This window comes from Ornithodoros turicata, chromosome 6 (assembly GCF_037126465.1).
Source record: "Ornithodoros turicata isolate Travis chromosome 6, ASM3712646v1, whole genome shotgun sequence".
Taxonomy (NCBI): domain Eukaryota; kingdom Metazoa; phylum Arthropoda; class Arachnida; order Ixodida; family Argasidae; genus Ornithodoros; species Ornithodoros turicata.
In genome coordinates this window covers 56554654-56568034 of record NC_088206.1, presented here as the reverse complement: position 1 = coordinate 56568034, position 13381 = coordinate 56554654, and the positions used below count along the sequence as shown (strand labels likewise).

Sequence of the window (13381 nt, the reverse complement as noted above, 5' to 3'; positions counted from 1 at the left end):
TAATTACGTAAACAACGAGATTTGGCCGAGGCAGACCACACTTAGGGACGACACAAACATGTAAGCCTCAACACCCAAATAGAATATAATAGCCCAAAAGATAGAATAATTAGTACCACGTATTTTCAGAGTAAGTAAGTAAGTAATCTTGTAAGGCGTTGGTGGGAAGACTCGCTGACTTTGCCGGTTGCGCCGCGACGACTTCTGCCAGGTTTTTCGCTGGAGCGCGATTGTTTTTCGCTTGTGGATTCGGATGTGGTCCCCGATTCGGGTGCACGCCTCGGATCGATCAGTGCCATCAATCAATATGGCGTTGACGGAGATAGAGAGTTGATGTGTGTGTCAACGAGACCACAAAGTGAACAGACACACGTACGTGCGAACATAGCCGCCTAAAATTAGCAGCTCTCAGATTGAGCTCTCGCAGGGAATAGTGAATGTACAAAGCAGAAATGTCTGTGGAAGGTCGGAAAATAACTTTAATAACTTTATTACGCGATGATGAATGGGAAGTTTCATCGGCAGGGGCGATACTCTACCCCATTGCTGGTAGTGACGGGGGAATGAAATAATGAGCCCCTTCACAATAAGGAGGCGAAAAATAATTTTATTATATTCAAACTCAAACTCAATTTTATTAAAATCGCTAGGCACAATTCACATTCGGAACTGTTTTAAACACTAATCACTATACATTCCTTAAACCAGGTCCGTTGCCTTTAGATCCAGCAAGGTAATCACGATCCTGCAAAAGAGAGATATGAAAGTGATGCGGTTAGCTACGCTCTACATCACAAATCGTAAGGAAGAACAACAGAAATAGAAGTGATGGCGTCTTGTGTGACGTTTAGCATACATGCCTGCTTATGTTACGTTTAAAAATAATAAATAGGCTAAAACCAAAAGGTAAAGTCCTGCGCGGATAAGCCGTTTGTTGTTCGCATTCGTGTGCACAAAACCCTCGTCCAATCCGCGCACTTGCAGTGGTGGCTCTGTGGTTTTGCAGAGACGCGATCATATTTTACATGCTTGTAAACACTGTTGAATTATGTATATACAGCTGTGTAAATAGTTCTCCTTGATCCACGTCTATGCTTTCAGTGTCCCTCCTATTGGGCCCTTCGGCACCTGTATATAGTATTTCAGAAATAAATAAATAAATAAATAAAATATTACGTGATTACATTTTCTTATTATTACTTACATTATTACTCCTAGTATTATATTTTCTTCCATATTAGGTGTATCCACACGGGCGACATTTCCAATAATACTGCAGCAGATGATGCGCAAAACATCGTAGCTTTCTGTTGCCACCACAGTTCTATGGTTGTCACGGCACGGAGGCGTCTACGGGAGGGCAAATTCCCCCCCCCCCCCCCCGAGCCAACACCACCTAGACAGAGTACCAGCGCAGCTCCGCGTAACGTCATCCTACTCGGATGGTCGTCGGCCAATTACACAAAAGCGGTGTTCCGGCGAAGCAGACAACACGCCCTTCATTGGAGAGAAACCATCCGAGTAGGCTGACGCATCGCGAGGCCATATTGCAGAAGCCTTCTCTTCTAGGTGGTGTCGCCTGAGCTCGCCTGAAGGGGCGCCAAAAAGGCACCTTTCGCGCAGGAAGAACCCGCTTTAGGACGACAGAAGAAAGAAAGAAAATCAAGAATACGGATGGGGGGCGGGGCGCAAATTTTATCACTTGTCCCCCAGGGGGCGAAAAGTAGATGCTACCCCTGCACATGAGCGCGAGCGCTTTCCGTGCCGTCTTCCAATCAAGATATTCCGTAGCAGACGACAGGGCCGACGGTGTCGCATGACGAATTAGCACTGGGAACAGGACAGAGAGAAGAGACGACAGGACAGGTGCTAGTTCGTCATGCAAGATCAACACCAACACGCCCGGTTTTTCACTCCGATGGTGTCGTCTGCTATGTGTGCAGCACGTCACTCCTCTATGTTCCGGAGCCGTGCGAATGCTCAAAGTGAGACGCGGCGGAACTTTCGCCCCGTGGGCAGTTTTTTGCTGCTTCTTCCACTAGAATATTCCGTGGAAGCGAAGAAGCGCCACCACCAACAACAACAAATGTTACAGAAGGCAGCAGACGGTGGTGGTGGGCAAACATAACACAGATTTCAATGAGTTAGAACATGAACAGTAGAAATATGGCAGTCATCGAAAAAGCCAGACAGCGCCGCTGTCGGCCTTTTTCGACGACTACCATGTTTCTACCATAAGACAGTGTTGCTCAGGAACATCAATGCCCTGTCCCCAGAAAAGAGAAAGCGCACACCCCTGGTGTGCTGCAGCCAACGCATGAGAAACTGTAGCGAGGACTAGGTGCATTACCGCAACCGTACTAGTCCCTTTCCGGATTAAAACGCACTAAATTGCAAAAATTTCCCCTCGTGGAATGAAAGATACCGTTACCCTGACATCAACACAAAAGGAACGGGATTCCTCGGTTCCGTCGTTCGTGATTTCTGAGCAAAAATAAACCGTAATTTCACTCTCCTCCTCAAAAGGCGCGACGGCTTCGGATTGGTTTCTTCAAAGTATCTGTCGATTGGGCATCCGTTTTGCGGAGACCAATAAGAGCCCGCTCCGGCCGCATTGTCGGCCCGGCCTCTCGAGAAGGAGAAGGGAAAACAACGGAACCAACGAATCCCGTTCATTTTGTGTTGGTGTCAAAGTAACGGCATATTTCTTTCGCCGAGGAGAATTTTTTACACTTTACTATAGTGCCCCTGAAGTTTTATACAAGAATTTTTCACTACTTGTAGTGCGGCTGGGAGGTAAATTGCAGTGTTCCGGGTCCAAAACGAGGAGTAATTCCTCTCGAATTTACTCTTTTAATTTATTTTTTCCCTTAGGGTAGAACAAGGGTTAAAGAGGTCAGCAGCCATCCAAGAAGACTTTTCGAGTGTTGCTCCAGTTTTCCGAAATAAATCATTTTATGATGAATAAAGGCTATAAACGATATATTTTCCTATACCTGTTCGGTTGGAGTGGTAGATTCTCGGCAATGAAACTCCGTAAGGAGGGTCCATACTCTTTGTTCTTCTCAGCGTTGAACACGTTGATGGACTGGATGGAGAGATAACAGTTCGGATCCAGCGAACCCGCTCTGGAAATTTCCACTCCGGGTTCCACGACAAGCGTAATCTTCTGCAAATTTATGGTTTGTATGTTCAGTTCTAATCAGTTAGTAACACATCATGACAGCAAAGCACAAAGCACAACAACAACAACAAAAGCACAACAGCGACGGTTTTGCGCACTGTTCCAGTATGCAAGGCAATAATGAGCAGTGATAAAGGAACACATGTTGTGAATTGATCGAGACATTACCCTGAGTCTGGGGTTGGACGAAACGGACGACTGAACAACAGAACGCAACGATGACTCAAATCGTTTCGTTCATCAATTAGCTCACAGCTCGCTAATTGTTTTATATACCACTTCGTTCTACATATTCTGACACATGACAACACCCTCAGAGTGGACGGGCATGATGAAAAGGGCCTGGACATTTCATAGAGAGGAGGAGCTGAAAGAGTCATCCCCCCCCCCTCCCCTCGTGAGAACGGAGACGCACCAAGGATTTCAGGGGAGGAGGCGCTTGAACCTAATAACCTCCACCACCAAACGTACTTGAATGTCTTGGTGACAGCCACTCTGCGCCGGAGACAGACAATTTTATCCTGGAGTCACTCGTTTGACCTCGAACCGAACGACATCATCGTGCACGTGTTATCCTCGAGGCCACACCTGACAAATTTATACTATACGCCCCGTCATGCACTTTTCGCCCTCAACATTTACACGTAGGATTACAGAAAAGATGTACCCGATACGCTTCCCCGTTGCAGCACTATATACTACAATTTCACACGATGAAAGGATTATAATGTCACCTCGATATCCTTTTTGAGCAACGAAGCGATGTACTTGACGAACTTTAAGTGAAAATCCTTCGGGATTAGGCTGGCGACCAGATTTGTTTTCAACGTACACAGAGGCATCGTGCAGATCGGTTTCGGAGAGGCGTACGACGGAGCACTCGCGTCGCACGAGAGGAGACAGACTCATATATCTGTGGCCTGATAACGTTCAAGGACATTGAGAACGACGACGATGGGTTTTATATGTCGGGCGGCCAGAAATAATTGTGGAACCGGCTTATACGTGCATGTATACACATTATATTTTGTGTCGTCGCTTCCTTGAAGTTGAGAGTGTTGCTAAACGTTCATCCATGTGTGCATGCGTCGTTCCGTTACTTGGAACACCGTGTGCTTGTGTGAAGCCCTGGTTAATTTATGCATCGCTTTGCAAACGACATGGGAAGGTTCTTCTCCCCGAAGCGAAGAGAGAGAAGTTCCTGACAGCCAACCACGCAGGCAACGAAACTACTTTAAAAATAGCTGTACCGCGGCGAGCATTTAACGGTGTAAAAATTTTGTTCGACTTTCTCTCCACAAGGGGCACTAGTGTACAGAACAACAAAATAAATGATTTACGACAATGTATAGTAACTTGTATTCATCATAATTTGACACGTTACCAGTTGCCATAACGATATCTGCAGGTCTGCAAGCGATAGCAATAGCCGCAGCCAGTTGGCTAAATTGCTGGATTGTTGGCTAAAGGTCCGAAGGCCAAGCTAGTTCATTCGAAGCCGGTCTGGCTTTTGACGCGCGTAACATCGATAATCACAGGATCGCGGTGCTTTACGTGGAAAAGAAACGCTACATAATGGTTTGAACGTACTGGCGTGAGTTGTAAAGATACGACAGACATCAGATATGACTGCTTCAGTGGCTGAGACATGCAAGAATATTATTTCATTCGTTGAAACTGCCGTCAGCCCAACAACAACACAAGCGGACCGCAACAAAGCTTACAATGTACGAAGCTCTTCATTATGTTTGCAAAAAAAAAAAAAAACTTGCATTTCTATACCGGCCTTGTCCTTGAGACTCTTGGCGGAAGTAATAGGACCACAGTTTTGTTAGACGCATTTTTACATATCGCTCCCTCAAGTTTGAGGAGCACGAGTGTCGTGTGTACCAGAGTGCTGTTCATTATTGCCACTGCTTTTATCACCGAGCAGGGCAGGTATGATGTGCCTCTCCTTTTCTATTTTTGCTGTTGTAGGCATTTGAAGACTTCAAGGAAAACTCGCCACAATGTGCACAGTGTGGCGTGCTGTTATCCGCCAAGAACAACTCCCCTGTAATTCGTCATATCGGTCTTCAGCTTGTAGAACATTGCATCAAGTAAGAGCCGCAAAACAGTTTTCATTATTCTATTGTGCTGCTGTTCGATGGCTTTATAGCTTCTGCGTTGTGGGATTATTGTAAATGCCTTTTCCCCCCTGTGACAGACTTCGATGGAATGTGATGACCCCAGAAGAAAAGCTGTCAATAAAGGAGACGGCAACGAGGCTAGTCGCAGAAGTAAGTCGGATTTCTGAACTGCTGTACAAGCGCCGTTTTGCTTACTTTTGCTAATAATTAATACTATTTTGTATTGAAAAGCATGTAACGTTTATTGCATGGCATGCACGTTGTTGTGCATGCTGCATTGCCTGAAAGAAAATTCATCATTTGTGTGACATAGTAAAGGCTCTGCCGCCTTGAGTGCAGAGCAACCCCATCACAAAAGCATTTCGAGGCAGAAGCTTCTAATCCCACGATATCAAGACAGGAATGAGTGTCTAGCAAGACAACAAAATGAATCTGGTATATTGCGTGAAGGCCTGTCTCCTAGACCGACTTAGAATAGCAATCGCTGTTTGAAATATCAGCGGCTCTGAACCTTCAGCATATTCTCACCTGATTGCTTAGAATTTTTTGTATTAACCGCCACTGTCGGTGCTTGCGGGTGTGGGCACTACAGCTTTTCCATTTTTATATCTACATATGACAGGGATTTGTGGGTTATGATTGGGAATCCATGATGGAGACAGCAAGTAAAAAAAACACAATCTTGCTTGCTCGCCCTATCATGGACCTGTACCAACCAGCCCATCTTGATGTGCTTAGTATGATTGGAACGTTTAAAATCCACCCAGGCCAAGTGTTTAAACATGTGCAAACTAATTTAGGAGCACTGAAGAGTCATGTGCTATGAGCTCTTTTCGTTGAATTTATTCTCAGGGAACACAGAACCTCCTCGTGGAACATACACACATCAAGGACGCTGTGTCACGGATTGTGGTAGAGATGGTCAAGCGGGAATGGCCACAACAGTGGCCAACATTTTTGCAGGAACTTCATCAGCTGAGCAGCCTTGGGGTATGTCATTGGACAACGGCACATGAACAGAAGCAGATTGTCTGTGATGAAATGCTGCATGTTCAGCACCAAGAATGTCTAGCTGCAATGCCGCTTACCATAACATTTAATTTTAGAAGATGAGTAAACAGATTTACGAGTCTTTCAGTATCTTTCAACAAAATTTGGTGCCTCGTCCTGCATCGGGGAATTGTTCGCCCTGTAAACAAGTCAAACCAAGTAAAAAAACGTCAACATCAGATATTTTCCCCTCGTTTCACAGCTGTCCTGGTTTGTTTTTGGCAAAAGTCAAACTAGCAGGGCATTCCAGGTACAATGGTGCTGATAAAATAGCATAGATGCACAGTGCTGTCCCATGTAGTGATTCTTGTACTCACATACGTGTTTCCTGCTGTTCACATATAGGAAACACAGACTGAGTTGGTCCTTCTGATTTTCCTGCGCCTAGCTGAAGACGTCGTTGCATTCCAAACAGTTCAAAATCAGAGGCGGCGTGAGATCCATCAGGCACTTGTGGCAAATCTCTCGGAAATCTCTCAGTTTTTCCTCACAACCCTCAACCTACACTACACGAAGTACACAGAAATGGTACTGAGGCCCTTTTGTTTGTTTGGCTTTTTTTTTTGCTAAGAATAGACATATTTTACGAATTTTGACCTTTTCAGTGGAATTGTTTTCCATCAATTTCAGAAAAATGCAGCTGATGAAGGCCAACGTACTCAGGTACTTACACTTCTTATGTAAAGCACGCACTAACGTGCAGTAATTTCTTGATATGGTGGTAATAAATAATTGTGATAAGAGTTGTCACAGTATCCAGATGTAAACTTCTACAGGTAAACTTACCTTAGGTAAGGCTAAAGACGTGGTGGTACCTTGGTGCAAGACTACCTGATCGATATCTGTGACTGGTCTGGAGCCAAGGTCACTTCATTCACATTATCCTCTCCACACTCTAACAAAGCGGCCATTCACTCCGGCCGTAAAAGCCTGTACAGGCCCTTGCTTCCCTCGGCTGTTGACCCACAATTCACATTAACCTTTAACACGTCATACCTAACCCTTTAAATACCATGCCAATGATGAGGACGGTGCCCAGAAGAAGAACAGTCTCTGTTTTAAATATCGACTGCTCTCGTCCTGAGGCAACTCCCTTCATACCTGATCGATAGAATGGCGTAGATACAGGCTAGGTGGTGGACAAACTCCATAACTCCATAATGAAGGTGCCTGCGCAATGGGCAGAGGACAGATAAAGCACAACACAAAGCGCTCAAGTTGCCTCAATGAGTGCTTTGTGTTATGTTTTCTCTGTCTTGTGCCCATTGCTCAGGCACCTTCATTATGGAAGACTACCTGAACAACCTAATTTCAACAGCCTGAATGGAGCCCCCTTAAACATATCACAATAGCAGATGTGCCTGTCATCCAAAATTCTGCCAGGTTGAGGTGTTGGTGTCTTCTACTGAAAATGTAGTGAGAAGAATTCAGAAGGCTTATCTTAAAGAAAGCAGGTCAATATGTATACACACTATTAGTAAATTTACTACCAGCTAAGTCAAATATCTCGGGGAATATTGAGTTGAAAACAACACACTCGAGCAAAAACATAAGCGAGGAACGGAAGAGAGATCCTGGATATCAAACTTGGGCATAAATTTTCACGTCATGGGTGATTTATGCATTGTGCACTGAACATTGTTGATTGATACTCTTTAATCACTAATATTATTGCAAAGCTCATCAGCTGGGTACTATGCAACAACCTAGGGCATGAACCTCGACTAAAAACTGATTGTTCTAATATTTGTGCAGTCTGAAATTCATCGGAGAGTGACGGAATCGACATTGAAGACACTTTCTGGTTTTGTGGAATGGATTCCTGTAAAGTTTATTATGGAAAATGACAGGTTGTTGCCGAAAATTTTCTGTTACCTCCTGTCTGACATCGACCTTAGGACACACGCTGCAGAGTGTCTCCTGCAAGTAGTTTCACGAAAGGTACGTCACCTTCGAAACGCCATTTTTGTGAAGCCTGTTTAATAGTGTTGAGTTGCATAATTAATAATTGGTGCTCTCTGATTCTACGAACCCAGGGTAATAACCTCGAGAAGCATCACTTGGTTAGCCTGTTTAACCAGGACATGATGTCTGCTGTATTGTCAGCTTCTAAGTAAGTATTTTTATTCCTAACATTTCTTGTGATACTGCTAATACACTTGTGCACATGCAGTGCACTGCCTTTTTCTGATATTTCAACCCCTTTTGTACGTGTATGTGCAAGCTTAATAGACATTTAGCAGTGAAGTTTGTGACAAATTTTGACAGGCTATGCCAGTTAGCAGTGTGTCATATTCAAGAGCTGTATCAGATGACATGAGCTGGTGATTTAATTTATGTAGTGAAGGAATAATAGTCACATAGAAGACAGTGCATATCATAGCTAGTGCCATCATGACCTCAGTGTAAGCTTCACTGCGGTCCTTGCTGTGAATTTGTCTCTATGCAGCTTGTCTCTATGTATGTCCATCTCTCATGGACACCGGTCTTGAGAAACATCAGGTTCTTAGGAATAGGAAAGTTCATGGCCCACATCACTTGGTGTTGTTGCTCCCTGTTATGACTGAACACGTCTTCTCGGCTCTTCCACCTCACATAATTAACGATGTAACATTTGGTCTGTACGCCTCACTTCGCACACTTTGTACGCAAAGCCCCACATCCTATCCTAGAGTTTTAAAAATTTCCCGTTTTCGAGGCCCCCGCCGACCGTGGTGCCAGGCGGTGCTGTGCAGCTCCATGAAATAGGCAGGAAGTGACGCATTGACCGGTTACTCTATGGCTGTACGTCATAGCGCTTCCGCTCTTTTCCGCTTCCGTTCAGAGCACTTTGCCACCGCCGCGTCCCAGCGTTCACCGCGTCCCCGTTTACAGGCGTCGTCATGAGGATGGGAAACTACGCACTTCCGTTGCGCACTCGAAACTACGTCATACCGAGATCAGGCGAGGAGGAGGCGAGCCAAGAGTGAAAGGATCCCCACATATTCAAAGTACCATAGCTGCGTGACGCGGGAGCGCAGCATGAAGGGATATCAGTGGAGATGTTTGGCACCCATAAATCTACATTTCAACCATGATTTCGTGTAATATCTGGGATTGCATTCACATCCCCTTTAATAACCGTCCATCACATTTGCAATCAGTATCAGTGTCGCAACTTATTCAATGGCTTCTTTTAAAGGTGGCAGCTGCGAGGAATCTGAAATTGTAAAGTTAATGTGATATCCACTTGGAGATGCTTTCCAAGAACAAAACCCCTGCAAAATTATTTCTTTTTTTTTTTTTCATAAAACATCGAAATCATCAAATTCGAAACCAAGTGCCAGCTTCCGCTTGAAACAGCCCTTACCTGCTTCGCCTCTTCTGGTGACGTGATTGGCATTGTCGGCGGGATTCCAAATCGCTCAGCTGACAGCTTCACGGGGCTGGTTGCAATCCGACACCACTGAAAGCGTGCTTGGAGATGTTCTAGCGACTGTTCGGCAGCAGATTGCAAGTCGGAAGACCACATTTTGTAACCTACAGCCTGCATTCATAACAGACTCCAGTCACGTCGTTCCACACACTGTTGCCCGAATTCAGCCGAGAGCGCACAGCCGGCTGCAAAACCCGATTAAATTCATTTTCTAATAGTAATGTTTCCGACTGTTTCAAAATGAAATGTTCCAGTTACATGTATTTCAGGCACCCACTATTCCGATCGCACCTTCAGTTCAACTGCATATTATTGTCCGAATGCCACCTTTAAATGTCTAAAATTATTTATACTACATGTATTGCAGCTCAGCCTCTACTGAAGCATTCGACGAGAAGAGCTACACCTTCTTGAAGGCACTGTGTAACATCATTGCAAATCTTGGTTTTCTACTTTCAGCTTGTTGGGTAAGTCATAGAACACTCATAATGATTAGACAGCAAAGTTCTGAAAAAGGATATCTTAGTGACTTAGGAATCTAGAACATCTGAGGATGATAGGTGTGGCGTCCCTGAGGCTTTATGTACATCATTGCGTTTCCTCTCTCATGTTCTGTACGCTGTTCTCACTTTTCACGGAAAACTTATCTAAGGAACGTTCACCAGTTAGATGCCCAGGAATGGGTCTCACACTTTGTGTGTGCTCCTCACCCTTCCTTGTTCTCCCTCTGTCTCCTCTGCCCCCACAACTTATATATGATGCAAGACCCCTTTGTTACTGTAGTAGTACAAGCAAACTCAATTACAACAGAGAATACACACCCAGCTCTTACACAGGGTCCACAGATAGATACTGGAATTAGGTAGCAGGAATACCAAACAGTGCTGTTATTTTACCTAGCTATTAAATTCAGCATCAGAGGCCTAGCGTTGCAGCAGTGGTAGTTGTGTATCTTATGACAGCTTCTGAACTTGAGCATTTGGACAGGGCACACCCTTCTTACAAATTGCTTGCTTTCCCCCATCTCTCTCTCTCAGCTCCCCTTGCAATTTCGATGCGATGAGCACATGCAGTAGAAATTTCCTCACATAACACGAGACACAAACATCACTGTCCAACCAACTGTCTCGCTTTTTACTAGTCTTGCCGAAGTAAACCATCAAGTAGAAGCACACTGGTGTTGTCCCGCCATACAGTTGTGCCTTGTCTGTCAAGTCCGCTGAACCTCTCTGCTCACGAGTGCTCTCGTCGGCTCAGTGTAGTATGTCAAACGCAGAAAAACTTTCTTGAAGAAGCAGGAAGTTCAGAAAAGTGCTTCTTGCTTTTTTCATATATTTTATTTCAAGCTCTGCTCTACCAATGTACAGTCAAACTCCTTTACAACGAAACTCAGGGGACAGCAAAAAAAATTCTCAGTAAAGGTATTTTTGTTAAAAAGGATGTCCATTATTGGACCTATAGGGCTCCAGCGGGACCGCAAAAAAATTTGCTGTGTAGTGGTATTTTCGTTAAAAAAGTGTTCGCTATAAAGGAGTTTGACTCTATACCTTGTGGCTCTTCTCTGTCGACCGCTTCAACAACCTTCCAAAACTAGCCTAGGAAGTGTCTAACTTTGAAGAATGTGCCACACTTGGCAATTTAATGTAGCAGAATAAATCAGCGAGTTGTTTTAACCAGAACAGTTGTTTAATCAGTAGTTAAAATAGTGGTTGTAGTTGCCCATGTTTTTGCAACGTCAAATTAATATGCAGTATAGATTAAGCAAACTTGCAAAATGGGGTAGTTGGTATGGAGCGAGCATCTTCAAGCAGCAAGGGACAAGAACATGCACAACAAGATGATCTGCTTTACTACCAGCTGAGTAACAGATTACTACAACAAAGGCATTTCTTTTAGATTACAATTGCTGATTAAGCTGATTAGATTTAGATTAAATTTCTTAAATTAATCATGCTGTGTATCTGTCAAGTGACTGTATGGGAGTGTAGTGGTTATGAGATTTTGAGCAACCCTTTGAAGTGCCATTGAGCTTACACACTTGATAGGTGCTATTGTAGCATACATGTCATACAGGGGTCCGACAACAACGATGTGAAAATGCCACCGACTGAACTGTTTGATGTCTACCTAGATGCCCTTCTTGCCACCATAAAACACCCAAGTCATGTGAGTTGCATCGCAGAATATCAGATTTGATCACTTTCATCTGTTACCAAGATTCGTCACCTTTTTCTTTTGTCATCGATACAGGCCATGAATCGAATAACACTCCCAGTGTGGAGTTCCTTCTTTAAGCATAAAGAAATCTCTGAGTTGGATGCCGTCAAAAATGCAATACCAAAGCTCCTCAAACTAGCAACGGAGAAATTTGTAAAGGTATGCAGCATGCACGTGCAACTATTGATCAATCAAGAGAGAACGTCCCTGTGAGAGTAAGGTTTGTTAACGCAGGCAGGCTATCCTTCAAAGAATGACCATCCTTCCTGTGCCTACTCACGTCTCGACTGTGATAGCGATGAGGAATTCAACACTCTCTTCTCTGGTAAGCATTCGTTTGTTGTATAATGGTTGGGATTAAAGTACTTCCTTTTTTTGATTGAGAACAGTGCCATGCACTGGGTGTTACACATTGACCGCTCATTACCGTTACATCAGATCTCAGAGATTACCCTATTTCTGTAGCTTTCAGGCGTGACCTGTCAGACATGGTGAAGAGCGCAACATTACTGAACCCTATAGCAGGATTTCAGATGGCTTGCCAATGGCTTCAGACACTTATGGCAACCAAGATAGATGTGGGAGATGGTACAGTACATCTTGGTAAACCGCCTATAACACGTGCCTCATCTACATGGTCTTGCATTGCAGCTTCCGAGAATGGAATCTGTGCATCAACCTCTCCATCGGCCGTTTGGTGGGAAGCACTCGTGCAGTTTATGGATGGCGTCTTTGGGAAAATGCTTACGTCTCCACATCCTAAAGTAAGTAATGGGATTGGCACAACAATTTTTCGTTGTCTTCCTGTTGTATGTGGCATCCTAAAACAGGATAAAACAGTGAGTACAATGTTCTATGCCTTTTTTTCTTTCCAGCCCAGTGTTGAGGAAGGAATTTATCTTCTTGAAGACGTTCTTCGATTTAACCCACCGGTACAGAAGGTTTCAAATTGCGGGCCTGGGATTTTAGGCATATAAGACTGCATAGAATATGCATGCATTTATGCAAAGAAGGAAATTAAAACACTGTAAAAGTAGGAATTTTCATGAGGACTTAATTTTTGCAAATTTCGCGATCAAACTTTCTTCTCGAAACTACGATTCCGCAAAATATAGGTGACTGGGATGAAAAAGCATGGGCACAGGAATTCACGACGATATGAGCTCCACAGAGACAAATCGACTTACTTAATTACCTTTATTCTCACAAATTGGTTCTTGTCAAGCATTTTTATAATTGAGACACCGCATCAAAGTCAGTAGTTTATTTGCATGCTGTATCCCTTAAAACTGCATCTGCCTGCTTTCACAAAACCAGCACGTATGTCATTCTCATGGGATTGGAATTTATAAGCCTGCCTTATGTGGAGGCTTCATAACACTGCCG

General features: G+C 44.0%; 2 protein-coding genes across 2 annotated transcripts in view; one reads left to right on the top strand and one right to left on the bottom strand.

Moving 5' to 3' along the window:
• Positions 1 to 587: 587 nt before the first annotated feature.
• Positions 588 to 4160, bottom strand: LOC135398091 (D-dopachrome decarboxylase-like). The gene is made up of 3 exons (XM_064629521.1): positions 3919 to 4160; positions 2997 to 3169; positions 588 to 745 (listed from the first exon to the last, which is right to left on the bottom strand). Exons 1-3 carry the CDS (start codon positions 4024 to 4026, stop codon positions 700 to 702), a joined length of 327 nt encoding a protein of 108 aa, XP_064485591.1. The 5' UTR covers positions 4027 to 4160; the 3' UTR covers positions 588 to 699.
• Positions 4161 to 4666: 506 nt separating this feature from the next.
• LOC135396776 (exportin-5-like) overlaps positions 4667 to 13381 on the top strand; it is a 38360-nt gene continuing 29645 nt past the window's right edge. Inside the window, exons 1-15 of the mRNA XM_064627937.1 lie at positions 4667 to 4911; positions 5162 to 5283; positions 5391 to 5463; positions 6166 to 6303; positions 6709 to 6891; positions 6994 to 7026; positions 8119 to 8304; positions 8400 to 8476; positions 10146 to 10245; positions 11852 to 11944; positions 12029 to 12154; positions 12230 to 12320; positions 12461 to 12583; positions 12647 to 12759; positions 12871 to 12927. Of these exons, the coding sequence (XP_064484007.1) occupies positions 4810 to 4911; positions 5162 to 5283; positions 5391 to 5463; positions 6166 to 6303; positions 6709 to 6891; positions 6994 to 7026; positions 8119 to 8304; positions 8400 to 8476; positions 10146 to 10245; positions 11852 to 11944; positions 12029 to 12154; positions 12230 to 12320; positions 12461 to 12583; positions 12647 to 12759; positions 12871 to 12927 (1617 nt within the window). The 5' untranslated portion in view covers positions 4667 to 4809. The remainder of the gene's footprint in view (positions 4912 to 5161; positions 5284 to 5390; positions 5464 to 6165; positions 6304 to 6708; positions 6892 to 6993; positions 7027 to 8118; positions 8305 to 8399; positions 8477 to 10145; positions 10246 to 11851; positions 11945 to 12028; positions 12155 to 12229; positions 12321 to 12460; positions 12584 to 12646; positions 12760 to 12870; positions 12928 to 13381) is intronic.